We start from the raw sequence: 26,959 nt of genomic DNA, 5'->3' as shown, positions 1-26,959 counted from the left end.
TATCATTTCATAAGAGAGAAACTATCTTTAGGTGAAATGATGTTAGAGAAAATTCATACTGACATTAACCCATCTGATATGGGCACAAAAATTCTGCCTGTGAATAAGTTTAGAATGTGTTTGTCACTTCTCAACATTGATACTGGGTAATTTTTCTTTGCAGGTATCTAAGGCAATGATGTTGTTCAGCCTTTCCACTATAAGTGCAAAATTCCGCAACTGAGAGGGAGTGTACAACTTGAGAAACAAGGTGAAGATTGAAAGGAGAAAAACGTGTTTTTAAAGTTGTGTTTTAAATTGAGGGTATTTTCGGAAATTTGTTAAGACTTCAAATGGCAGCTACTGATTGGAGCATTGGACGTGACCCGGATCTGTGTTTATTTGGAAACTATAAGGGCCATTGGATTAAACCAATGGTTGAGATCTTACTTTGAATTAAAAGTGACTCTTCAAGTCACGTTTTTGGTTGAAAACGGGTCACTTCACTGGCTGCATTTTGGAGTTTTGTTTCAGTCACATTTTCTCTCTCTCTAAAACTTCAAGAAATCTTCATCTTGGTTTCTTCTTCTAATCAAAATTCCTTCTGTGATAGAAGTGTATTTTTGATGATAAAATCTTGTTGATTTTGTAAGCTACAGTAACCATAGGTTATTCCGGTTGTGTGGTTGTATGCTGTAGGAATATATTTTTCGGTCAGATTAATATGTTGTGTAGAAAGCCCAGATTCTTTGTGAGATCTTGTAGATCGATGATCAATCGGGTAAGGTGAAGTGTTTGGTTGTATTGAACTCGCTCTGGGAGGTGGTTTTTTGCACTAGTGGAATGGGCTGACCTGAGCCCCCCAGATTAGGCCAAACTGGGTGACCATTCTTGTGTTCTTTTATTTTCTTGCACTTTAATATTGTGTTGTGCTCGATGTGCTTTCGGTGTTGGGGTACGAATTCCCTAACAAATACCTATAACAATAAAATGTCTCCATCTAAAACAGTCCGGTACGTTTGATACGTAATTACTAAACAATACTGCACAAGACAAGAAGCTAAAATCTAACTAGTACTGGATTAAGCGCTTGTTTGTGCCCCATTATTTGTGAATAATGTATTATGGAATAGTAATTGATATTGAAATATATTGTTCAAAAAGAAGGAAATTTTTTTGATTAACCTGTAATATTATTTTAATGAAAAATATATGGTTGAAAATGAGTACTGTAAATAAATAATGTGATAGAATGGTAGGCAAACAAATCCTAAGCAAAATGGCAAGGAACTCAAAATGGCTAGCCCTTGTTTGTTCTCATTATTTCCTCTTTAAAATGAAAAATATGACCGTTATCCATCACATCAAACCATTATATTTGACTTTTTATCTCTTTTGTGGGGCTGTAACGGTTATATTTTTCATTTTCATTTTTACATTAATGTGTCTCAAATGGAGCCATACTAAGAGTTGATTTTTTGACCGTTAGGAAAAAAAAGAGGGAGCTACCTATGAGAGAAAAAGTCAAGAGTTATGTTGAAATAGTGAAATAATAGTCAAAAAATTAATTTTTTGAAAGTAAAAAATCAATCTCAAACTGGGCCTAAGAAAAGTCTCAGCACGTCAAATTTGACCTAGTCAAGAATAATATTCAATAAAAAATTGAGACTGTTGATTGCATCTACATATAGAGCCGCTGGCAGAAGCAAAATCTCAGACCAGGTAAGTTTTTTAGAGGGCCAATAGAAGGAAACAGCAAAAATGAGTGATGAGGGATTCTTGATGAATTTACCTTTTCATATTATTTTAGACATTCTCTCAAGACTACCAGCCCAAAGTATCTTAACCTGCAAGCTTGTTTGCAAGAAATGGCTATGCCTAATCTCAACACCTGAGTTTGCTAATTTGCATCTTTTTAGATCGACTCCTGGTCTTGTTGTCTTCATACATGAGTCAGGTGGAGCTGAATTTTGTCGACTTTTTGAATTTAATGATAACGCTCTTGACCATCACGATCTTCACTATGATCCAGAGATCAAATTCGAGCTGTCAGCATCGCTTGGCATCAGCAGTGGTGCGACAGTGCAGGTAGGATCCATCAATGGTTTGGTTTGCTTGCGCAATTTTTATCGTAAATATGATGCTCTATATGTATGCAACCCCATTACACGGGAGTATGTCGCCCTTCCGGTGCTAGACTGGCTCTTTGAATTTCCCAGCGAAGTCACTTATGGGTTCGGATTGAGCATAATAAGTGGCCAATACAAGGTTGTAAGAATCTTCCACGAGTGTGTCCTTGATCCCACAACAGGGACAATCTTAAGTATTCCAAAGTACGAGTGTCATGTTTACACCCTTGGAACAGGTTCATGGAGAAGCATTGAGGGTGTCCTATTTGCATATAATTGTCGTTCTGTTGGTCTATTTTTCAACGGAAATCTTCATTGGGTGATAGAAGATTTAGAGGGCTCCGAGTTAATTTCTTGTTTCGACGTCGAAAAAGAGTCGTTTCAGCCATTCCCCTTTCCCTTCCCCGGTGAACGACATAAACGAGCTCTTCACAGCCTTGGAGTTGTCGCAGATTGTCTATGCTTGTGCGACAATACTTCAGATTCTGAAATTGTGATATGGGTTATGAAGGAATATGGAGTGAAGAAATCATGGATCAAAGAATTTGTCATTAGCAAGATGCCAGATTTTGCGGGGACTTCATATGAAATGGTTCATGCTTTAAAAGTTTTTGAAAATGGGGATATATTGATGTCATGGGACGACTACTATTTGTTTTTCTACAGGAATCAGAGCAAAACTTTGCAACAAGTTGAAGTTGTTCCAAATAATTCCATTCAGACCATGCTTCATGTCCCAAGTTTATTTTCACTCAAGAATTTTACAGAGAATGTAAGGGTGTTCTGAATTCTTACACTGTCCAATGTTTTGTCAATAATCTTATGAAAACGGGAAATGCTTGGTTTTGGACCTGTCCCATTTTCTGTTTTCAGGTATTTTGATCTTTTTTGTCAATATTTTAAAACTCGGCCGAGGAACTGGTTGAACTTCATATGGGTTATGAAGGAATATATGTGCTGAAGAAATCGTGGACAAAAGAATTTGTCATCCGCAAATGCCAGATTCTGTATGGCTGAGAAATTTGAAAATTCTTGCTTGAAATTTTTTCAGAGATTGGTGATTTAATGTTGCATTGCTGCCAACTACTTGTTTTCATACAATAATAATCAAAGCAAAACTGTGAAAATGGCTGACACAATTCCTAACTCCTATATTCAGTCAATGCTTCTATGAGTTCAATCACCTAGTTTGATTGAATAATTAATCCACAATACTTTCTTTTCTACATAATTCTACTTCCTCTTTCTCATGAGGTTATTATTTCTCTCTCGATTGGTTCCTATAACTAACTTTGGAGGTACACATGCACCTGTACTCCGATTTTCATTGAGATTTTAAGATGAATCAATCCTGACAAGAAGAGAACAATTTTTTCTTTGATTGAGAACAAGAATTTTGCTAAAATGTGGGTTTTCTTCTGAAAATTGAGCACATTTTAATGTTATTATGACCATAGTATCATCTCTATATCTTTCGTATGAATTATATGATGCTCGCAAGGATTTTTATTGTAAGTGAAAAATGGATGTATCAAATTCCTTTACAGCGGGGGATTTTGCCGGAGATTTTGCCTAAAACAAAACCCAACTCACGGCCACAGGTGAGGATAGGTGCTCCGTTATCTCTGAAAAATTAGGGAACTTTACCAAGTTCATTACGCTAGTATCATGTTTGGCATTGAGATTGGACAGTAGTGGAAGAGAGAAAAGAACAAAAATGAGTAAGCAACTTGCAGTATTTTAGTCAAGTTGTCTTCTAAAATGCTTCTCGTACAGAATCAATTACCATGAGCTAAAGCAAAAGTTTCTAATATCTAAAAGAAGACCGATTTTTCACTGACTTTGAATGGACACAAAGGTTTTCAATCTTTCAATTTTTAAGGTAATTTGGGCCCGTAATAGTCCACATTTATTATTCTTTCGGCTACTTCTATCATTTCTTTCTTTCTTTCAATTTTTAGTTTTAGTGCGATTCAAGAAAATGTCTTGCTCTACAAGTGCAAGAAAATAAAAAGTCTAATGAGCCTGCTACCTTTGAGCTAACCAAGAATCATAAATTCCATCAACAGAATCTATATACATATTGCAGAAGATACCCGGGTAAGCAATATGGCTGATGGCAAATTATCAAAGAAAGTTCAATCAGAAATGAGGGACAAGAGATTCTTGATGAATCTACCTTCAGGGATTATTGTTGAAATTTTCTCGAGACTTCCAGCAGTAACTGTTATGAACTGCAAGATTGTTTGTAAGAAATCTCGCTGCTTACTCTCAACTCCTGAGTTTGCAAAGTTGCATCTTTCCAGATCAACTCTGCGCCTTGTTTCCTTCCGTTATGATTTGCGTGGACGCAGAGAATTTTGCAGACTTTTCGAATTCAAAGATGAGATTGATCATCATGATATATATTATATACTACAATCCAGTAATCAAATTTGAGTCCTCAGTATTGCACGACAGGTTTTGGGTCCTCCAACGCTAGTAGGTTCCGTTAATGGCTTGGTTTGCTTCAGCAATTTTGGTTATGTTGGTACATTTTTCAATGGAAGTCTTCGTTGGATGATAAAAGATTTAGAGGGCTCCAAGTTGATTTCTTGTTTTCATCTCAAGGAGTAATTTCAGTCATTCCACACATGGTGAACAAAATAAAGCTTTGTTTGTCAGATAATTCTGTTTAGAGAGGGGCACGTAGGTCCTGTTCAAATAGGGAGCCTAATTGGCTCCCCCCCTACTGGAGCCCCGCCCCCCCCCCTCCAATAGGGGGGCACCATTTCAGCTCCCTGGATGAACAGGTGACATTTTCCTTATTTGTCTACCATTCTTTTATATTCTACCACATTATTTTTTCTAAAGTACTCATATTTAATCACACATTCTTCATTAAAATACTATTACACGTAAATAAAAAACTTTCCCTTCTTTTTTAACAACACATTTTAACATCAATCAGTATTCCATAATACATTACTCACAAATAATGGGGCAGAAACAAGCACTAAAAAAAAATTCTTGTGACCTTGGAGTTATCTCTGGTTGTCTATGTTTAAGTGACAATACTTCAGAATGTGACATTGTCATCTGGGTGATGAAGGAGTATGGTGTTAAGAAATCATGGCCCAAAGAATTTGTCATCATGAAATTGTCAGATTCTGAAGCATGTTCGTGCATTTAACATTTTTAAAGATGCTGATATATTGTTAGAAGGAAAGTACTTGATTTCCTACAGTAATCAGGGAAAATCTGTTTGAAAGCTTGACCTTGTTGATCCTACTTATTACTTTATTCGGTCAATGCTTCACGTCTCGAGCTTTCTTTCCCTAAAAGATTTTGTACTCGAGAAAGTAAGAAAGTTCTAGGACCTCCGTTACGAAAACAAGTCGTATGACTTCAGTAAGTCTCTCCTCTAACTTTCCAATGTTAACTGAAGCTGCTAATTTTTCAGGATTCTGTTTAATTATTTCTTGAAGGTTCACAATTTAATAATACAAATCAATATCGCAAGAGCAAACTGTTTCTTGAGAAATGACTAGGAAAGGATATAAACTGCTCATTTTCCTGCTAACTTCAGAATGTCTCTTGCAACACTTTCTGTGAGAACCAAGTCAAGGATCAACTTAACATTAAATGTAGTTCTTCTGGGGCATGCTCAAGCATTCCAAAGTGCTGAGTGTCGTGCTTAAGAATAACTAGGAACAGGTTCATGGAGAGGCATTTGGGGATTTACATTTGCGAACAAGAGCCGTTCTGTTGGTCTAGTTTTCAGAGGAAATCTTCATCAGGTGAGACAAGATCTACAAAGCTTTTTTTGCTGCTTCAATGTGGAAAAGGAGTTATTTCGGCTATTTCCCCCTACTTTCCGGAGTGAATGACATAAAAGAGCTCTTCACGCCTCGATCTTTTGATGCACATTTTTAGGTTATAACTGGACCGTTTTATGGATTAGTTCCAGCTTGTCGGTCCCATCGCCACTCTGGTTGATAAATGAATCTTTATATTTTTTTCTTGGTAATCATGTCCATGACTGGTAAACTATTTCCCTTTCAATTTCACTCAGAGACTACTGTGCACATTCGATTCAGCAGGTGTTCATTGATCTGTAGTTTGTGAAAATTTGAAGAAGTGTAAAATTTGGATTTCTTGATTAAATAAATTAAAATCAATTATTATTATTATTATCGCATTTCCCTCTATAACAATTTACTTCTGCTCTTCAAATATGTTCTAATCTATTTTGTGATTCTGATCCTACAAACTAGATAAAAACTCATTTCAAATATCATACTGAAGGCCCTTCAAATCTTAAATTAGTAGGGTCTTTAGATTAAATTTGATAAGTAATGTACACACAAAACATGCTAGTAATATTAGCACCTTCTTGACTTTTGGTGCTTCAGTGCCGCCTCCTTCTTAGTTCTTCCTTCAGGACATCCTAGGCAACTTCAAGTTAAAATCTTATACATAGTACTAACAACAAACTCGGTGCAACATAGAACAATCTTGCGCACGACCTGGACTTGGTTAGGGCAGTATGCCAGTATCTGTTAGATGTCAAGTGCAAACAGTTAGCAAATACATATTATTTTTTTTTATACTTACTGTATTTCGACATCATAAATGCTGTCATTTATTTACCCAATAAAAAGACAGGAAATCATGGACCAAATAATATGCCATCATACTTCGCATAACCGGAAAATGAGACAGTTCAGTAAGGATGATGATATATTGCTGTCATGGGAGGACTATCACTTGTTTTCTAGCAAAACTGCAAATGGTTGAGTTACATGCTCAGGTAAAAGAGCTATCTCCTGATATGGAAGAGATAAATGATGACAAAGATGCTGAGAAAGAAAAGATAAGTGCTAAGAGCCTGTTTGGAAGTGATTTTGAGAATTGATTTTTTGATCATTAAGAGAAAAGTAGGGTCCACTTGTGAAAAAAGAAGTCAAATATGATGGCTGAAATAGTAAAATAACGTTCAAAAAATCAATTTTTTTGGGGGGAAAAATCACTCCCAAATGCCTCTAAGTGGGAAGTCCGCAAACTATGCAAGGATAGGGAGCCTCATGAATGATCTTTTATTTTCAAGTCTAATTTTTACATTGCTGTAATGTCTTTGCAGAGACACGAGGAACTCATATGAGTTTACTGATGGAGTCCTTAGGAAAAGGGAGCTGTTGTTAGACATTGACATAGCATTATTAGGAAAAGGCTTATACATGAAGCAAAGATGTCATGTTTCATTTGTATATGAAGTGGGATTCCAAGACAAGTAATTTTATTTAAATCTAGATTTTGCTTCAACTCCAACTATCCTTGAACTATCATTACTATCATTATTGTTTACAATAATTGTCAGCCAAAAAGCTAAGTAGACACCTAATTGGTCAAAAACTTCCACCTAATTCCACATTAATCCCAAGATTTTCACATAAATTGTATCGTTCACTTTATTACGTTGATCAACTAATAATATTATTGATTTATCTCGAAGGTTCACTGTTTCATGTTAATCAATGAACTTTTACTTCCAACATATTTTGCATCGTGTTTGTAGTTAGAGAATGAATAATCTTTAAATATCAATGGTCGGAAATAATCCGTTAAGATGACTATAATTGATTTATTATCATCGAAGGAACGTAGTTAGGGGTGTAAATTATAAAATCGAAATTGTCACCTAAGCTACTAAATACTTTTTTTCTCATCTCTCTTTCTTTTTTTTTTCTTTTTTTCTTTTTTCTTTTTTCTTTTTTCTTTTTTAATTTTCTTTTGGCAAAATACTTTCTGTTTTGAGAATAATGTTTATTTATGAGGACTCCCCCAATCATCACTGTTTAGTAAACACAAGGCAGAACCTAATAAGAAAACAGAAGTGACAGAAAAAAAACAGAGAGAAGTTCGCGATATCGGGAGCCACGGGTAACGTCGCCTCGAATCGTTTGCGCGGCCGCAGATCGGCAATGGCTGCCACCGGAAAACCTATCTCCACCTCCATTTCATCGTCTCGGTTCGCCACTTTCGATTTCTCTGCTGATTCGAAGCCTCCGAGACTTACCCTCACAGCCGATCAGCTCCGCAACTGCTCTGAAGCTCTCAAATTCTTTAAAGCGAAAAAGTTTGAGACTCCCCAAACCATCCGCCAGGAGTTCCTAACCTTGCAGGTATATGAATTACCATACACGCACATATCTGTCATTGAAAAATCTGATCGAGGTAGTAAGTTTGTTGAGTTAGAAGCAAAAGGATGTAGAGAATAATTATCTATAAGTACTGAAGTTTAGTTTTCGAACTTTAATGAGTATTTTTAGGTATAAGGAAAATGATGAGAAAAACTGGGGATTGGATAGTTTTTAAGTTGGCGAGTAATTTGTTCATTTCTTTCCATGTTTTCGGGTTTCTTATGTTTTATGGCCAAGCAATTAAGAAATATGTTTTTTCCCCTGTTGAAAAGCGAACCAAATTATGAGAGAGTTGAAGTGCTGCTGAAATTTTGCTCATGGCTTTACAGAAATGAGGAAGAATCCCTTTTTTTCCTGAATTTCTTGTGTTTTATGGCCTCTCAATAAGAAAGGAATCATTTTTACTTGGAAAATGAACCAAATTATAAGAGATTTGAAGTTTTGGGGAAATATGTGCTCGTGGCCTTACCATCTAAGAAATTTGATATTTCAAAAAGTAGTTTTAGGAAATAACAGAGCACAAACCAGAGCTGGAGTAGTTCAGTAGAGTTCATTTTGGTAGCTTTGGTGGATTTCTCCAATACAAAGTGAAATATTCAAATACTGCCCCTTGAAATTAGGTTCTATGTTCATTCGGTTACGGAGGCTGCCATGATAGATCCGAAATGCAGAAGCTTGTTAACTCTAATAAAAAGCTAACAGTACAGCTTCCACTTTAATTATTCTCTAATATTAGTAGATTATGCCAAGCTCATCTTTTGTTTTGACTTGATGGATATTGAAGGCATGTCCATATCTAGTTAATCCTGTTGAATTTTGGAGCGGCAGATTATTTCTTCCAGATTCATGGAATGATGAAGTCAAACAACATATTTGACAAATTTTTAAATTGTTTATTAACTATTTGCAACCCTCCTCCTTCAGTCGGGCTTGGAACCAGTTGTGGAAAACATGGCCGGATTAGTGTGTCTGATTAATCTGTAAGAAGAGGAAAATTAGTATTATCTCATAGATGCATTTAGCATGTTTATGGACACTGGGTAGTTATTGGTGATAATGGCCTAGAGCATGATATATGGGACTGATATGCGATATGTTTGCTGTGTGCATAAATGTTATATGCACCTAAGATTTTTGGCCTTGGGTATCTGCAAGTTGTGCAGATTTACTGTGTTCCTCCGCAATCCATTCTTGTTACTAAATGATGTATTTCATTTTACAATTTAAGTTGCCCAGAAGCTAACCATTGTTATGTCGTTATTTGGGAAAATCAAGCAGAATTTCCTTTAATATTGCAAGAAATTATTAGTGTTCTGCATCTGTGTTGCATTTGTAATGAAATAGAGCTCTGGTCTTTTTGCACATGTTCTCCCTATGAAGGTAAGTTGACATGACCAATAATATTTATGATGTTGCTAAATAGAAGTCCTTCACTTCATTCTAAGCTATGTAGAACATTTACTTATTTTTATTTTTTATAGGCAAATAGGACGAAAGCTTTGGACATGAGGAATAAATGTACTGTAGCTCTCAACAGTGTAAATGATAGCAAGAACCGTTACACTGATGTCATACCATGTATGCCAATCCAACAACATATTTTGCCCTGTTTGGTACGAATTTAAATCTAGATTTTAATTAAAATCAAGGTCAAGAGTTAATTTTAACCACATAGTTCATGGGATCCACAACTTTTCAACTACACATTTCATTAATTTTTATCAAAATCTACTAAAAAAAGATCTGATTTAAATCTCCACCAAACAAGGGCTTATATTTATTAAATATCTTTAAGTTCTATGTTTATCATTCTAAAATAATCTTTTGAATTTCATTGTTCTCAGATGATAATAACAGGGTAATTTTGAAGCAGTGTAAAGATTACAGACCATCAGCTAGGGGTTATATAAATGCAAGCTTTGTCAAGGTGGTTTTCTGAATACTTTATTTGATTTGAACATTTCAATTTAAAACATACTCGTACAGAAAAAAGTTTGATTATATTTATATCAATTTTTTACTATTTCTAAACTGATTGTTTTGATTGCAGACTTCAGAAAGTGTTTCTCGGTTTATTGCAACTCAAGGTCCACTGCCTCACACTTTTGAGGACTTCTGGGAAATGATCATACAGTATCGCTGTCCTGTTGTTGTGATGCTTACCAGGTTGGTCGACAATTACAAGGTAAGCAATTTTGATATTCATAGTCATAAGATCGCAGTAATACTGATCTATCCTTTTGAGATCAATTGTCTTCTTGGTAGCTTCCTCTGTAGCTAGTCATGTAGAGAGAAAGTAAACCATTTTTTTCCATTCATGTTAGGAATGTATCTCTGTTAATTTTCTATGATTTTCTTTTTTTTCCGAATTTTCTTATGATATTCATACTTATAACTGAACAATATGCAGACAGTGAAGTGTGGAGATTATTTCCAAGCTGAGGATGGACCAAGAGAGTTCGGCAATATCTGCATAGTGACAAAATGGATACAAACAACAGATACTTCATTAGTGTTGCGATGTTTGGAAGTGAATTACAAAGAGGTGAGGCGATTATCATGCAAGTGGTGTGGTACTGCGGTCTACAAATATAAAAGTTTCTAAAGAACCTTCTTCAGTTTATTGTGTCATTGTATTCTCTCTTATAGAAAAAGAGTGGACCATTGATTAGAAAGTATATCATCTTCTTTATTCGAATATTTTGACTAATCAAAAACTCAAAAGGTTGAGATTTCCATGGTTTCAAGCAATTGGACCAAGACTTGTAGAAAACTAAAATTTAGTACCTTTCTTTGCAGACGTAAAGAACATAATCAAAATAAAATTATGATCCATGAACAGTGTATGCCAGCTTTCCATTGTAGATGAAAAGACCATACTATCTTTAATTTCCAAAATAATTGAACTCAACTGATTTATGAACTAAAAGACTGCATTATTTTGAGTACAAACACCGAATTTTCCAATAAGTAGTTAACCAAAATGTGTGAGTTCCCTGCATTTAAGCACATATTTGAAGGACTTCTAATTTTGTTTATCCTAAAACTAATCAATCTGATGAACCTCTATGTTGTCTTCTCATGCATATGCTTGGCAACATATTGTTATATACTACTGGGAACTAAGAAATTTCCTTTTCTCTTTTGTTTTCTTCAACAACTTTTTCTTGCTACATTGTAGTTCTTTTCTATTCATTCTCTTCGTCCATTTTCTATCTTTCCATAATAACTGAATTGTAGGTGTGAACTTTTCATATCAAGACATTGATTTATTAGACATGCTCTATCTAGTGTATGACAGACATTTTTTTTTTCTATCAGCAATTTGTTTAATCTTTGTGATTAGTTATGACAAAACTTAAGTCGTCCCCATTTTTCTGCAGTCCGAGGACCCATCTTTGTCTGTTCTTCACATTCAGTATCCAGAATGGCCTGACCATGGAGTTCCGAAGGACACTGTTGCTGTTCGTGAAATTTTGAAAAGGTTATATGGTGTGCCACCCAGCCTTGGACCAATTGTTGTTCATTGCAGGTTTGCCTTTCGATGTCACAGAAGTAGTAGTGACATAGAAATAATCAAATTGAGCCTGAAATTGTATCATCTTTAACAGCGCAGGTATAGGTAGAACTGGAACATATTGTGCAATCCACGATACCATTCAAAGAGTTCTTTTGGGAGATATGTCAGCTTTGGATCTTGTTAATACTATAACCTCTTTTAGGTCGCAACGAATTGGAATGGTTCAGACATTGGTACGTTTCCTTGCCTATTTGATGCTTCACCATACTTGCGATTTAGTGAAGATAAATAGAGGGCTTCATCTTTTACTGTTTAAATAACAGGAACTGCAGATTTTCCTTTTATCTTGTAAAACCATAAAATGCAATGTAATAAAGATTTTATACCATTACGACATCTAGTATGTAGACCCAAAAGTTTTATGATTTCCAATAAAATTGGATTATTATCAAAATCTAACACCTCTTTGACTGTACCGCTAACCGTTACAGGAGCAATATTTGTTCATCCATGATGCTATTGTTGATGAACTTGAAGAACTCATATCGGACAGCAGCTATCATAGTTCTCAATGATATATCCACAGTTTCTTCGCTCAGCAAATAATCCGAGCTTACCTTCAAGTTTCTCTTTTCTGTATGATTTTAATATATAACCAAATTATTGACTTGAACTTCTAGTGTATGCTTGATACATTAAAAGACTCGATTCGACAGTATAACGAATCAAATTCTCCCTACTGAAAACGCCTGTAAACCGCTTTGGCCTTTTCTTATTTCATTCTATGCTGTATGATTCTTAACTGCTCTGGCCATTAATGTTATTCAACAGGTGATGAATTTCCTTTAGCACGAGGAATAGGTAAATAATATCAGCAGAGAACTTGTAGTCAACTTTTACTGCTTTGGATGTGTTTGCATTGTCATTATGTGTTTGAATCCAAGAAACTTAATTGCATGTTTGGCTAAGCATAACTTTTTCCAGGCGTATTTCGAAAGTAAGTGCATGTTTAATGCTGAAATATGAAGAAAAGAACAAGAAGTAAGCTTAGCGAAGGTTGTTTTGAAAGAACTTTAAGTAAACATTCGTTCTAACCATGTTTGGAGAATTAACTATTTTGACAACAAGACATGGATTACCTTCAAAATAAGTTACTTAGGAGGTGTTCTCTTTGTATTTCAGTTTTGTGTTTTGAGTATTTGTTTTGAAATTGTTGAAAATGCGTTCTTTTTGTTAGTTTCTCAAAACAAAAAAAATGAAATTTTTTTTTTTTTTAAATTTTGAGAATCACCACAAGATCACCTCTAAAACATAATAAAAAAAAAAAAAAAAATTTACACTGAAAACGGTGTTTCCCGCGTTTTCAGTTTTTTCAAGTTTTACACTGAAAACGCCCAAAACGACAAAAAAGTCGTTTTGTGTTTTCTTCACAAATTTTTTTTTCGTTTTCGAAAACGGAAAAGAGAACACGTTTTCATCGTTTTGAAAAATCGAAAATAGAAAACGGCCCGAAAGCGGTAAAGAGAACATGGCCTTACTTTTTAAGCTAAGTATTTCTGAAATATGAAGTTTGAAAATATTGGTTGAGTGTCGTCTATCATTTTAATTTACCTATTGCCATGGCTTAAGGGAAGAGAGGAAAGTGAAAAGGAAAGAAAAATAATCTCTCCAATTTTCGCTTGAACTGAAAGTCAAAGGTTGCACGCATGTTGTTGTGTCAAGGCGAGTAGAGTATACCAATTCAAACTCTTAGTTGAAGCCAGGGAAACTAAAATAATCTTTCGACGGTTATCGCCCTTGAAAAAGTAAAAATACATTCTTACAATATTTTGACATTATTTCAGTCATACATTATTCAATAAAAAATGTTACATGTAAATTTAAAATTTTTTCTTATTTTTTAACCATGTTTTTTATCAATACATTATTTAAAAATACATTTTTTTCTCTCTAAAATGAGCTCAAACAAGGGTTTAGTTTCATAATTTCTTCATGGGACAATGATGAATGAGCTGTGCTGTGTGCTGAGTTTTGCACACAGCACTAGGGCTGGGCAAAACCCAACCCGATCAACCCAAACCAACCCGATCGATTTGAGTTGATTTTTTAAGTTCAATTGGGTTGGGTTGGGTTGGGTTGGGTTGAAAAAATATATTTGAGGTTGGGTTGGATTTCGAGTTATGATTTAAAATCCAAGCCAACCCGATGAATTAAAAAAAAATATATCTAAGATGAAAAAAACCTAAATAAACACAATAGTAAAGATATGAAAATGACTTATAATTTATAAACGTCCATTTTTTTTTTATATATATAGATTGATTCATATGAACACAATTTACAAATGAAATGTTATTTCATAATAAAGTAAAAATTAAGAAGATGATGATGAAATGAATAAATCCCAAAATATTGTAAAAAAAAAAATAATAATAATAATAATAATAATAAATACTTCATAAATTTTAAACTTATCTATACATCATTTCTCAAAAAAAATTCCTTACATAGGTATTTAAAAAAAAAACAGAGATTTTCAAGTAATTTCAAACTTTAAAAATTTATCTAAATTTAACAAAAATATAATCGAATCCAACTTTAATTGGACCGAAACCCAAACCGACCAACCCAACCCAACCCAAACTTGATCGGGTTGGGTTTAAACCATTAATTGGGTTGGGTTGAATTGACTTTAAATAAAATCGATCATGTTAGTTGGGTTTGGGTTGGGGAAAAAATCGACCCGACCCAATCCATGCCCACCCTTACACAGCACGGCTTATAGTCCCCTCACATCAAGGGGCATGCGCCAATAAAAAAAAGAACCGTGCTGGAGGTATATTCTCCAGTACAATTTGGGTGACAGCCTTCTTATGTGAGGAGGCAGTGTATTGTACACTTAGAGTAACTCATAAAAAACTGGTGCGGGCCTTCACCTCAGTGAGGGGGCTGTAAGCATTAGGACTGTACAACAAGAAAAATCCATGATGAATATGTCAATTGCTCTCAATGTATGCCCTACTTATCATTGTCCAAACATCTGAGAATGAAACAATGATTAATCAAAGAATTTACTATTAATGTAGGACCCATTACTCAAAAATCACCTGCCGATACATTTTTTCATGGCAATTTTCGTAATTTTACCAGTTTTGTTTGGGCACGTAAGCACGTTTGAATTTGAATACATGAATAGAGATAACATTGAACAATTTTTATATATAAATAGTTCACACTATCACTACTTATAAGGCCTTTTTTTTTTTTTTTTATTATATGTAGAAGTTGCCAATTTTGCATATCAGAGAATATAAGATAATAAATATTGGTAATTAGCACAAAAGGTTCCTATATTTCAATGTTATTGTGCAAAACGTCCATACCTTTTATTTTTTTGACATTTTTGCCATTATTTCAACGTTTCATAACAAAAAAGTCATTTTCACCATTTTTAATATAAAAGGACCAAAATATCCTCCCATTTAAATAAAACTAAAAAAGAAAAGAAAAGATAAATAAAGAATAAATTACAATCTTACTCCTAAATGTTTTAAAAAATACAAGTGAATCCAAATAATTATTAAAATGTCTAATAATAGTACAAAACGTCCCTACGTTTGCCCTATAATTTGCAAAACGTCTATACATTTCAAATTGGTGAAAATAACGTTTTCCTCAATGAAACGTGGAAATAGGGATAAAAATGCAAAAAAAATATTGAAACATGGGGACGTTTTTCGCGAGAAGTGTCAAACGTAGGGATTTTTTTGCTATTAGACCTCATTAAAATATTAAAAATAACAAAAACTCTCTCCCTCTCCCCAAATGGAATTGCCACATTAAAAGTAAAAAATCTCCGACCAATCATCGCCCAAATTGCTGAACCTTGGTGTCCTAGTGAGTATAATCGATTAGTGTGTTAGAAATAACATAGGTCTATCCGGAACAGGTGATGCCGTCAGTATTTGCATTTGCGAGTTTGATATTTTGGCTTGCAGTTCCGAACAAATCTATTGGCATGCAGGTTTTAAGGTTGGATGTTGGGTGATATGTGTAGAAGGAAGTGAGGGCTTTTGGTGGTATGGTGGTCCAACTATTTGGGTGGTGGTTTGCTGTATTTTTTTACTTCTAAGATGACTGACCCATTTGGAGAGAGAGAGAGAGAGAGTTTTTTTTTTTTTGTTTTTTTTAAGGTCATAGCAAAAAAATCTCTACGTTTGACACTTCTTGCTAGAAATGTCCTTATGTTTCAATTTTTTGCGTTTTCATCCCTATTTTCACGTTTCATAACGGAAAAAAAGTCATTTTCACCAATTTGAAACGTATGGACGTTTTGCACACTATAGGTCAAACATGGGGGCGTTTTCTGTTATTAGACCTTTTAATAATTATTTGGACTCATTTGCACTTTTTAAAACATTTAGAAGTAAAATTATAATTCATTATTTATTTTATTTTATTTTATTTAAATGGAAGGGTATTTGGTCATTTTATATTAAAAAATGGTGCAAATGACGTTTTTTGTAATGGAATGTTGAAGTAAGGGCGAAAATGTCAAAAAATGAAAAGCAGAGATGTTGTGCTAATTACCCTAATAAATATTATTCTCTTACACAATCTCGTTTAGTAACATATGGCCTAATACATCAAACATGTCAATAACGTGGTAATGAGTCTTCTTTCAGTCGAATTTGGAGAAATAATATTGGCATGAACTACAAAATTGAGAGTTGCCCTAGTAGTTTTAGCGTGGATAGAAAAATAACAGTTTGTCAAAGTTAAAACAAAGGTGTAAAAAATAACTTGTAGGGGAAATGACAAGGCGAACAGATCTTGGAAATCACACAAATGCTCCATAATTGAGTTAAATATGATAAGGCTGGCCTAAGAGAAAACTCTTTTGGTTACTTTTATAATAGTAACAGTACTTATTGCTTTTACTTGTGTTGCATGGAATTGATTTCTAGTATTTATAACTTGTGCATTTGGATCGTTCTTTTTCAGTAGAGATATTACTACTTATATTTATATTATAAACAATGGAGCATAGAATCAGTTTATAGTTTTTGTGCTCCCGGGGCATATATTAGTGGTGTAAAGGACAGGAGTAAGGTTATCTCATACCTTGTTGGCAACCGCAGTGTGGGGGTTTGATTCTTGAGACATGGAATTGGACTCCTTATAGATGTAGTGTATAGACAGCTCTTGTTCTCTGGCCTGTTGGGGCACATCCTGTGATTTACCTTCCTCACAAAACTCTAGAAGTGGGGCGGTGGGGGCCCTCAAAGTTGGGGTTCAACCTTTTTTTTAAGTTTATAGTTTTTGTAACAAATAAGTATTTTTTTTTATCAAGGTGTCCGCCTTCGACGACTATTTCTTGGATCTGTAATTCGGCCCCTCTTCACACAGACCAATTAAACCGCGGGATGTGCCTCCTACTGACCAAGGTCCGAGCGCCTCTGCAACTGAACTGTCAAAATCCCTAGTGAGCCAATCCACGTTGCGCCTTGCCTTCCAAGACATTTCTACCTTTCAGGATAAATCTTGCCTTCCAGTATATGCATTGCCTTCTAAGAGCCCCACGAATCGAACCCACGACCTCTGAACTGCCAGCCTTGAGAGAACTCTTCCTTTACCAGTGAAGAAGTACCCACGGGGGCAACAAATAAGTATTTACATATTATAACAATGGTTTGTGTTTCCAATAAACTCGGCAATGATTTTGTCTATTTAGTTTCAAACTTGGGTTATGATTTTGTATTTTAGTTTCTAATGCACGTGAACTACTTTTGAGAGCATGGAAGAATGCACGACATGGAAATATTTATTGTGGAGTTAAAACAATAGTAACATAGTAATATTTAACAGAAAAGTTCGTGAAGTACCGGAAAATATTATTCGAGTGACAGTAAGATATGTGATTCAATGCCAAGAAAATGAAGTTAAGAGTACAAGTTCCACTAATGTCCAATCTCCATTTTCTAGCCGCCAATCAAAATTGAAATGGAACTTCCCAAGAGGCAATCAAGAGAAATGTACTATAGATGATGCACACCTTTGATTTTTCTAATAAATTCAATGTGAATTGGTACACTACTATACTTTTGTAGAGAAAACTGTAGGGAAATCTGAATATTTAATGAATTTTAAGGCACGAAAAAACGTTATCTTTTAAGAGATTTTTCTCCTCTATCCAACAAAATCACAACTGGGGTATGATAGAAAATCTCTCTCAGGATACAATGGAAACGTTTGATTCAAATTGTGACTATTTGATCAAATCAAGAAGACACTCGAAAATAACTAATTAATGCCAAGAGAAAGAAGGAAGAATAATTTTTTTAATGAAGAATAATTTTTTTAATGTGTTTTGCAAACGAGTAGAAATTTAGGCAACCGTTTAAATATGTGTGTCCCTTGAAATCCTTGCATACATCTACTGAAAGTGACTGTTAAAAAACGAACAGATGCACCTATTCAAACACTAGTAGGGACGGCAAATCATTCGTAAAACAAAAAATAGATACATGCAAAATGATAAAAAATATCTAACAACTTTATTGTAAACACACTTGCTATTTTGAAAAACAATAAAAGAAATTCAAAGAAAGGACGTCACTTCAAGTCTAATTCCTGATCTCCACCTCTCTAATCTTTCGAGTTGTATTTAGAGTAATAAAAAGTTTCTAGAAGACAACTAAATTCTATAAATTAAAACTGCACTCTGTTTGCTACCTCTGGATAATATACTGAACAATCTTATTGTCAAGGAATAAGATTTTCTAGACCGAAATATATATCACTCAAATGTAGTAATGCACAAGATGAATTCAAGAATATTATGAAGTTTCCCAAAACTGTAAATTTTATCTTTACTTACAATTTTGGAAGTTGACTAGAGCTGAACATGGTCCGATTCGATTCGATTTTAATGAGAACCGAATCAGACTCGAAATTTTCGAATATTTACTAAGTTAAATCATCAGGTCCAAATTTAATTTTGGAACCGTTTGGGTTCGGCTCCATTCGGTTCAGCTCGTTCGATTCGATTCTATTCCATTTGATTTCGTATTATAATTAAATTTTTTAATATTTACAAAACTATATTAATTCAATTAATGATATGTTCAATCTTAGTTTTTACAAAATAACGTAGTCCAAAATTTGAATCTTTTGTGTTTCTCTTTACTAAGTTCTTCATAGATTTGATTATTAAAATCACATGAATAGGAAGATAGCGAGCTCAGAATAATTAAGAGAAGCCTTGTCGAGCTTTATTTCGATTTTTCCAGAATGGTAGAAACGACACTACAGTAGAATAGCAGATTTTGATAAAACTTAGGTCAATTTGATTAAATTGGCTTTGTACAGAAAATTAGAAATAGAAAAATCATATTTTTGGGTTTCAACTAAACTAATTAGTTAGCAAATTTATTTAGAAAAAATAAAATAATTTGACTTATTTAAAATAAATTAATTAAAAAATTAGGGATATTCGATTTTTCAATTTTTAATCTAGAATCGAGAATCGAACCAAACCTGTCGATTCTCGATTTAAATATCCGTTCCGAGATTTAATTTAAGAAGAATAGCTCGAGTTGATTCGAAAGTTTTGTTAAGCCTTAAAGTTGACTCAATGCTTTGGTATCAATTGGCCAAAAATAAAAAAATTAAAATTAAAAGGATTTGGTTTAAATTTAATAGTCAAAATCAATCAAAAATCAGGGGCAATAATATCCAGCTCAAAAAAAAAAAAAAATAAAATAAAATGATCCAGCTCGGTTAGCCGTTTAGGGGTCAAACTTATCACTTTCAAGGAAGAAAATTGATGGTGAAAAAGTTAAAAGCGGGAAAAATAAGTAACTTATGAGTAGATTCTTGATTCTTGGTTACCATAATTACAGTGAATAGAGTTTACACATTCCTTGAGGGTTTTTTGACCAGGCCGATGTATACATACGATATTATATAGGGGGAAAATTGCAGTTGAAGTACCAAATTTTTCGTTTATTAGCAGACTTTATCCAAACCTTTTATTTGTGCCAATCACGATACCAAATTTTTCAAAAATTCACAGTTGAAGTACAAATTGATGGAAACTGTTAATTTGACTGTTAGTTGACCAAAGAATTAACATTGACCGTAATTTTGACTAATTTTAAAAGGATAAATTGACAACTTTACATTTTTCAACAAAAAACATAATTACAATGTATTAATAATTAAATAAAAAAACAAAGACACTATTTATCTTCTTCTCCACCCACCCCCAAAAAAATCGGCAACCACCAGTTGACCAAGAATCACCAGAATTTTAATACATAAACAAGTAAAAAATGTACAAACCAAAGATGGACTAGAGATGAGAGAGATCGGCCACATGCGTCAATGCCGATTTGAAGAGAGGATTGTGCGACAAAGGCGTTGTTCTTGGACAAAAGGGGCTGTTGAATTCCCCACGGAAGCGTAATTTCCTCAATTACATAATCTTCAGAATAATTACTAGTATTTACACTCTCAATTTCCCTTTATATGAACCCAGCTCCACCACTATGTTATGCTCCTCCTTTTCTACTGCTTTTTTAGCCATGGCTCTCGCCGAGTAAATCTTATGCTAATTATTGGTTACTTTAACTTTATGGGCGAGGAAAAAAACTCATCCAATTTACTTGCTAATTCCTAACCGAACGGAAGAAGAAAATATGACTTGATAGTTGATACTATTCCAATTTAAAAAATTAGAGCTCGTTTAGATTCGAGTGGTATTGGAATTTGGAAGCAATGGATGCTATGGTGGGTGCCGATTTTGGTGGGTTTTGGTTTTGGAGTGGGTGGGTGTGAGAAGAAGATGAATAGTGTCTTTATTTTTTATTTAATTATTAATATATTGTAATTATTTTTTTGTTGAAAAATGTAAAGTTACCAATTTATCCTTTTAAAATTAGTCAAAATTATGATCAACGTTAATTCTTTGTTCAACTAACAGTCAAATTAACAGTTTTCATCCATTTGTACTTCAATTGTGAATTTTTGAAATGTTTGGTATCGTGGTTGGCACAAATGAAAAGTTTGGGTAAAGTCTACTAATAAATGAAAGGTTTGATACCTCGATTGCAATTTTTCCTATTATATACAGAGAGACAAGAAAGTGGGTGGTTTCTCTCTCTACTCTCTAACTTGTTTCTTGGTTTGGTGTGGCAGAGTCAGCAGCGCCACTTCAGACTACTACTTTTATCGTGAAGGAAAATGATCCCTTTGAAGGTTGAAAAAACTGTTCTTGATTAGCTTCAGAGATCTCTGGATTTAGAAATGAGTCCACCCCACTCCACTCCACCCCACCCCACCCCACGCCAACCCACGCATTTCTACTCCAATAGATATATAGATACATACATCTACTAGCAATTTTTTTTTTCTTCCTGGGTTTTCTTCATGGTTCTTTTTCCGTCCTCATCATCATCATATGATTGACAATCTCACTTTCTCTCTCTAGTCTCCCTCTCTTCATTGGTCTTGTGTTATTATTGAAATGAAAGAGACATAAAAAATCTTTTTTATTTTATTTTATTTATTAGATCCAAGTCAACATCTTATTCTCTAGTGCTGGGTAAGTAATCCTTTTCTTTTTATTTTACTAGCACATAAAAATACTTTTATTTTCTTTAATGTGGTTTTTCAACTTCGATTTGTGTATTCAAAGCTTTGTTATCTGGATTGTTCTTTCACTGTGCAATTTGTGTTATTATTGGATTGTGACTATGGGTTTAAATCTTTGTCGTTTTGGGTTGCCCTTATGCTAATGATTTACGCTATTGGTTTGACTAATTTGCTAATTCCTTACTTTTGTAATTATTGCTGGGACATTCTTTTCATTGTTTTTGTTCTGTGTAATTTTTCCTATCAAGTTCTTATATTTTTTCTCAAGGTATTGCTCCCTTTTGTGATTTTTGCTCTTCAATCTTGTTTTTCAGTTTTACTGAGCTGGATTAGTTGTGGATTGCACTCTGGTAATTTTGGTGGAAGCTGGCGTAAAGAACAGGCTCGATTATCAGTATCGTGATTTACTGACTAAGAGTGCGTTTTTTTTTTTTTTTTACAAAGAATCTGTGAGCTTTTTGAATTTAAAGATTGTTTAGTTGATTAGCTCATGAAGTAAAAGAGTAATTTTCATAGACTCAATGGGCGGACTTTGCTCCAGAAGGTCCACCAATGATAGTGCATTGGCTGGTGCATTTCCACACATAAATGGGAACTTCAGTTATGGTTCTGGATTAGTTTATCGGTCTCGTGGGTTGGATGTCCGAGAAGATAGCAATTCCGTGCAAGCCTCATCTGAGGAAGTTACAGATAAGCAACTGAGGGAACCTTTTTCATTCCCCGAGTTGGGTGCTATTTCTCATGTCACAAACATTGATGATATCAACGATGGAATCCCACATTTGTCTCGGGCTCTATCAAATAAATCTAGATCATCAGGGTCAAAGCAAGTGGCAATTGCAAAGGTATTTTCACCTTTGATTTTGTTTTAATGCTTTGCTTCCGATAGTTTGCCTTGAGTCATTGCCACAATTTGTTGTTTCACATGCATTTAAAGTATCAGCAAATGTGGAGTAACGGAAAAGGACTGCAAGCGGCATTTCCCTGTTCTGACACACCTTCAGTGTTATGCTTCACATTTTGGGATAAATCGATAGAAAGTATAGGAAGAATTTCTAGATCATCAAACTTGCTGATAAAAATATGCTCTCCTGCCCCTGTAAATATGAGTTTTGTTTAGCACAAAATACAAGGAGATTTATTACATGCCTTTTCTTTCTCCCCTTTCCATACCTTACCTTAGTCAATGTGACATTCAATCTATTGGTTAGAAAAATATATTTCCAAACATTTTGAACTGTTCTTGATCTTTGGAGCTTTTAAACAGGTAGGTTGTGTTTCAACTTTGAGAAAATTGATAGTTCTAGAGGGAAGGAAATGTGGGTCCTTTTTTCCATGTGTTGGTCCCTCAACAGATGAATGCGTTTTGGATCTGCTGGATTTTTTTAAAGGGCATGATTGCAACTTCTCCTAAGCTATCAAAGAAGTATTATACCATGCGAAGCCACAAATGGTCATATATTATAATTTCAATGTTCCAGTCACAGTTGAAGAAAATGAAGGGGTCAATAGTTTGTTTGATTGGTGAGGTTATATTGAAGGTACTCCTAGACGAAGAAGAATTAATCAACTATTACAATTAATCACACCACTCGTCCAAGCTATTCTATCCATTAGCTTTCTGAGAATGTGACTTGATCATATTCATAAAGTCCTCCAAGTTTTTATTCTGTAGGTGCTACCATTTAATGAATTTGAACTTTTCCTATTCATTTATTCTTTTCTTTTTTTCCTTTAAAATTCATTTTGGCGTTCACGTTCCATACTTATTTTGTCGGTGCTGTTTCTTAATTGTCTTTTCAGTGCCAGTAAATACAGTTTTGTTTCCTCTTCCTGAATATTTCGACGAAAGTTAAAGAAAAATTGCTTAGAAATTAAGACGAGTGGACCTTAGTAGTTCAAATAAAAATTTTTGATTTAAAATATATCTTTATAGGGTTGCTGATACCTTGGCAACCATGTACTGAGAATGGCTTTTTAAGCGGCTTCTGGAAAGGTTGACTTACTAGGAGGATAAAGAAGCCCACAGAGAATTGAGAAAAGGAATAAGGTACTAAGGCTCCAGGAACTGTTTGTTTTCGAAGGCCTTCTACGATGCTGTTGAAATATAATTACAGAAGTTAAAAATCTATTCCCCTATGTTTATCCAGGAATTTTTGTTTGTGGGATCATTTGATAATGATAATCATCTTGTTTGGGCTGAGAAAAAATTAAATCTACCTGAAGCTAAACCCTAGATTGTCCTGCCGAAAGCTTTCTCAAGATTTGTTACTAGTTCAACAAGCCAAGTTCGAATATATAAAGTAGTTCGTTGGTCCAAAAAATTTGGCTTTATCTTGATTCTGTATGCTTATAAAAAATATCTATTATACTCCTCGAACTTGACTTGATTTTGGCTTGATTAGACCTTTTTTTTGCCAATTAGGAAATCTATCCATGCTTGTACTGGATCATGGAACTTGTTACACATTATATCTAAATAATTTTAAAAAGGTATCAACCGAAGAATAGGTTATGCTAACAAAATTTAAAAATTCGTAATTTTATTTTAAGAGGGTGATGAGTTGTATTAAAATTTGTTTCATATCTTAAATTGTGTATAATTCACTCTATGCACATTATTCTTGAATGACATTTGATACCCAATGAGTTTCAATAACATTTCTACTACTGCTAAATGGAAATTACACAATTTTATATTTTGTCTTAGGTGTCTGAAGTGAGTTCTATATTGGGCAGAGCGGGTACCGTTGGGATTGGGAAAGCGGTGGATGTGTTGGATACACTTGGTAGCAGCATGACTAATTTGAACCTCAGCGGTGGTTTTGCATCTGGGATGACAACAAAAGGGATTAAAATTTCGATTTTGGCATTTGAAGTTGCAAATACAATCGTCAAAGGTGCCAATTTGATGCACTCCCTTTCCAAGGAGAACATTAAACACTTAAAGGAGGCGGTGCTCCCTTCTGAAGGTGTGCAAAGCTTAATATCAAAAGACATGGATGAACTCCAGAGAATTGCAGGAGCTGACAAGAGGTGTAGCTGTAGAAACATTTAAATCTAGTATTTAACATCTGCATGGTATATTTAATGAGGAAAACGCGTTGAGACTTATTTTGTTTATAAATGTTTCAGGGCCGAATTGAAAGTCTTTTCGGGAGAAGTCATTCGCTTTGGAAATCGTTGCAAAGATCCTCAGTGGCACAACTTGGATCGTTATTTTGATAAGTAATAGATAACATCTTTTTTCTCTGCTAGCACTCTATGTGCTTGTTAATATATGAAATAAGTTTTTCATTCATTTTTAGTTCTCTATTGTGATTTTAGGTTGGAATTTGAATTCATACCTCATAAACAATTGAAAGAAGAAGCTGAAACTGTGATACAACAATTGATGACTTTGGTTCAGTACACTGCTGTAAGTGATCACATCATTGGAAGTTCATTTTTCATTTTTTATTGGGTAAGGTTTATATTGTGAGATTTCTTTATATCTGTATTTTAATTTTGGTCATCATCTATTGAGGTTCCTATATAATACCAATTCAACAGGAAGTTTTGAAAAAAGAAAAAATTGTTGGAAGATGAAGAGGTTAACGATTTGAGAACACGAGTTGGCTGTCAATAATTGACTTTAAGAGAGCAAATTTAAGTGAACAAAGATTTGAGTTTTATTTTTTTTCCTTTTTGTTTGAGAAATCCAAGACCAAGAACGTTCATGCTTTGGTACTTACTATTTGTCAAGTTTCAGTTTTTTGTTAAATGGAATTGTGTGCTTTTGTTGTTTGTCCCTAATATCTAGAAACTGCCATACATAATTTATGTATCCATTATGTTCTCTGTTTTGAAATTGCCACGGTGTTTTACACACAGACCTGTACTTTGCACTGTTGCTATATTTTTCAGCTATTTATGAAGAGGATATCTAATATGTTTAGATTGCAGGAACTGTACCATGAAATGCATGCACTGGACAGGTTTGAACAAGACTATCGCCGTAAGGCTCAAGAAGAGGATAACTCGAATACCACACAGAAAAGTAATTATTTTTTCGTTTATCTAAACTGGCGATATTTTTGTTATATTATTGTTCATTTTATTTAAATTTTTCTATATATTTTTCAAAAGCTTATGTCTATAAATAATTTGTGACTAACAGCAAGAGACCGAACAAATTGTTTCTGTACTACTGTAAAATAGGTGGAAAACAAGGCAAAGTTTTTGTTTCTAGGTTTAGAACTTAAAGTTGCCTCTGGAATTGTTGTCATAGTTCAGTTTTCTGCTAGACCTGACATAAAATTGATCTAAAGAAAATTTAGGGAAAGTAACACCAGATTACTCACGTTAGCGTAATGCCCCCCCTCCCTTTTTTTTTTTTTTCTTTTTTTTTTTTTCTGTCGCATTTGAGTCTCTAAACTTTTTGTAGCACTTTGGGACGTTGGTTGTACTTTTCCTGCAATTATATATAGATCCATTATACTGAAGACTTTCCCTGTTGAATAGTTATTTATTATAGGGGATGAAGGATCCCCTATTTCTTGGATTTTGTAAATTTTTAGAAAAGGTTTTGAGAGGCCTAACTCCCAAGACTTGACAACAATTTTTTTCTGCTTTTCCTTTTTTTGTCCTTCATTTGCTTTTGAATTGTGATTGCTGGCTTGAACTCAGGATATTTTGATTCATTAATATGTGGATCATATTTTTTTTCATGCACTAAAATACTAAATTTAAGAACTCCTCTATTAAAAAACCTTCATCTGGGAGGTCAAAGTTTTCTTGATGGCAAAGGCTTATAATGGCCTTTGGCTTCTGTAGAAATCACCTTCTAATGGAAGTCCCATGTCCAGGAAGAGCGAGAATCAGAATCCCATTTCTTCCCTTATCTTCCATCAATAAAGTTACTTTTTTCATTTCCCCCTAGATAAAAAGTTAATGAAAATTTGGAATATGATCATTGTAAGTTGAATTGTGTGTAATTCGCTCACCTGGCTTGTGCTTATGAAGAATATGGCCCAGCGAATCCATGAAATCATTTAATCTCTCCATCTTTTGGGCAGTATTGGTACTTCTGTTATTGAATATTTAGGGATCAATAATAGCAAACTCGTGGAAAGGAGACAACTCTTTTTAAAACTTGAAGGTCAAATATAGCTGGTTCTACTTTTGAACTGAGAGAATACTGTGTTTTTTATCCACAAAGTAAAATTTAGTTAGGACGAGCAAGTATATTGAGCCCCAAAGACAAAGGAACCTGCAGGCAGGGCATTTTCGGGATTTGTCCCTTGCTAACTAATGGCAGATGATCTATCACAGACGATCTTCTTTCTTTCTTTTTTTTTTTTAAAAAAAAAAAAAGGGTTCTCATATTTTTGTAATAGTAATACTAATAATCTCTTGTGGGTGAAACTTTTATTTTTTTTCTTTGCCTTACCTATATCGATATAAAATTTCAACAATTCCCCCCACCCCCCCCCCCCCCCCTCCCCCCCGCC

The 26,959-nt window shown here is 34.2% G+C and overlaps 3 protein-coding genes across 9 annotated transcripts in view; all 3 read left to right on the top strand.

Annotated features, from left to right (window-relative positions):
* Nucleotides 1–1,684: 1,684 nt before the first annotated feature.
* Nucleotides 1,685–3,158, top strand: LOC111396601 (F-box protein CPR30-like). The gene has a single exon (XM_023023018.1). It carries the CDS (start codon nt 1,741–1,743, stop codon nt 2,893–2,895), a length of 1,155 nt encoding a protein of 384 aa, XP_022878786.1. The 5' UTR covers nt 1,685–1,740; the 3' UTR covers nt 2,896–3,158.
* Nucleotides 3,159–7,929: 4,771 nt separating this feature from the next.
* LOC111396600 (protein-tyrosine-phosphatase PTP1-like) lies at nt 7,930–12,658 on the top strand. The gene is made up of 8 exons (XM_023023017.1): nt 7,930–8,272; nt 9,772–9,868; nt 10,135–10,217; nt 10,341–10,475; nt 10,701–10,835; nt 11,674–11,822; nt 11,902–12,043; nt 12,302–12,658. The coding sequence occupies exons 1-8, from the start codon at nt 8,072–8,074 to the stop codon at nt 12,383–12,385; spliced, it is 1,026 nt and encodes a 341-aa protein (XP_022878785.1). The 5' UTR covers nt 7,930–8,071; the 3' UTR covers nt 12,386–12,658.
* A 7,436-nt stretch (nt 12,659–20,094) lies between these two features.
* LOC111396599 overlaps nt 20,095–26,959 on the top strand; it is a 9,552-nt gene continuing 2,687 nt past the window's right edge. The window contains exons 1-7 of one of the 7 annotated variants that reach the window (XM_023023013.1): nt 20,095–20,276; nt 21,782–21,884; nt 21,984–22,312; nt 24,178–24,503; nt 24,603–24,695; nt 24,795–24,885; nt 25,413–25,506. In XM_023023013.1, the coding sequence (XP_022878781.1) occupies nt 21,989–22,312; nt 24,178–24,503; nt 24,603–24,695; nt 24,795–24,885; nt 25,413–25,506 (928 nt within the window). In that variant the 5' untranslated portion in view covers nt 20,095–20,276; nt 21,782–21,884; nt 21,984–21,988. Of the gene's footprint in view, nt 20,277–20,976; nt 21,418–21,645; nt 22,313–22,734; nt 23,009–24,177; nt 24,504–24,602; nt 24,696–24,794; nt 24,886–25,412; nt 25,507–26,959 lie in introns of those variants that run through there. The other 6 variants (XM_023023016.1, XM_023023009.1, XM_023023014.1 and 3 more) reach the window with 6 other exon arrangements.

The sequence above is a fragment of the Olea europaea genome, chromosome 7 (genome assembly GCF_002742605.1).
Source record: "Olea europaea var. sylvestris chromosome 7, O_europaea_v1, whole genome shotgun sequence".
Taxonomy (NCBI): domain Eukaryota; kingdom Viridiplantae; phylum Streptophyta; class Magnoliopsida; order Lamiales; family Oleaceae; genus Olea; species Olea europaea.
This window is presented reverse-complemented; position numbering and strand designations above follow the sequence as displayed.

Bases quoted from the DNA above. Each gene is read 5' to 3' on its own strand.
- LOC111396600 (XM_023023017.1), top strand. From the start codon at position 8,072: ATGGCTGCCACCGGAAAACCTATCTCCACCTCCATTTCATCGTCTCGG. The intron at 8,273-9,771 runs GTATATGAATTA...TATTTTTTATAG, and splicing joins AGGAGTTCCTAACCTTGCAG to GCAAATAGGACGAAAGCTTT. The intron at 11,823-11,901 runs GTTTGCCTTTCG...CATCTTTAACAG, and splicing joins CCAATTGTTGTTCATTGCAG to CGCAGGTATAGGTAGAACTG.
- LOC111396601 (XM_023023018.1), top strand. From the start codon at position 1,741: ATGAGTGATGAGGGATTCTTGATGAATTTACCTTTTCATATTATTTTA.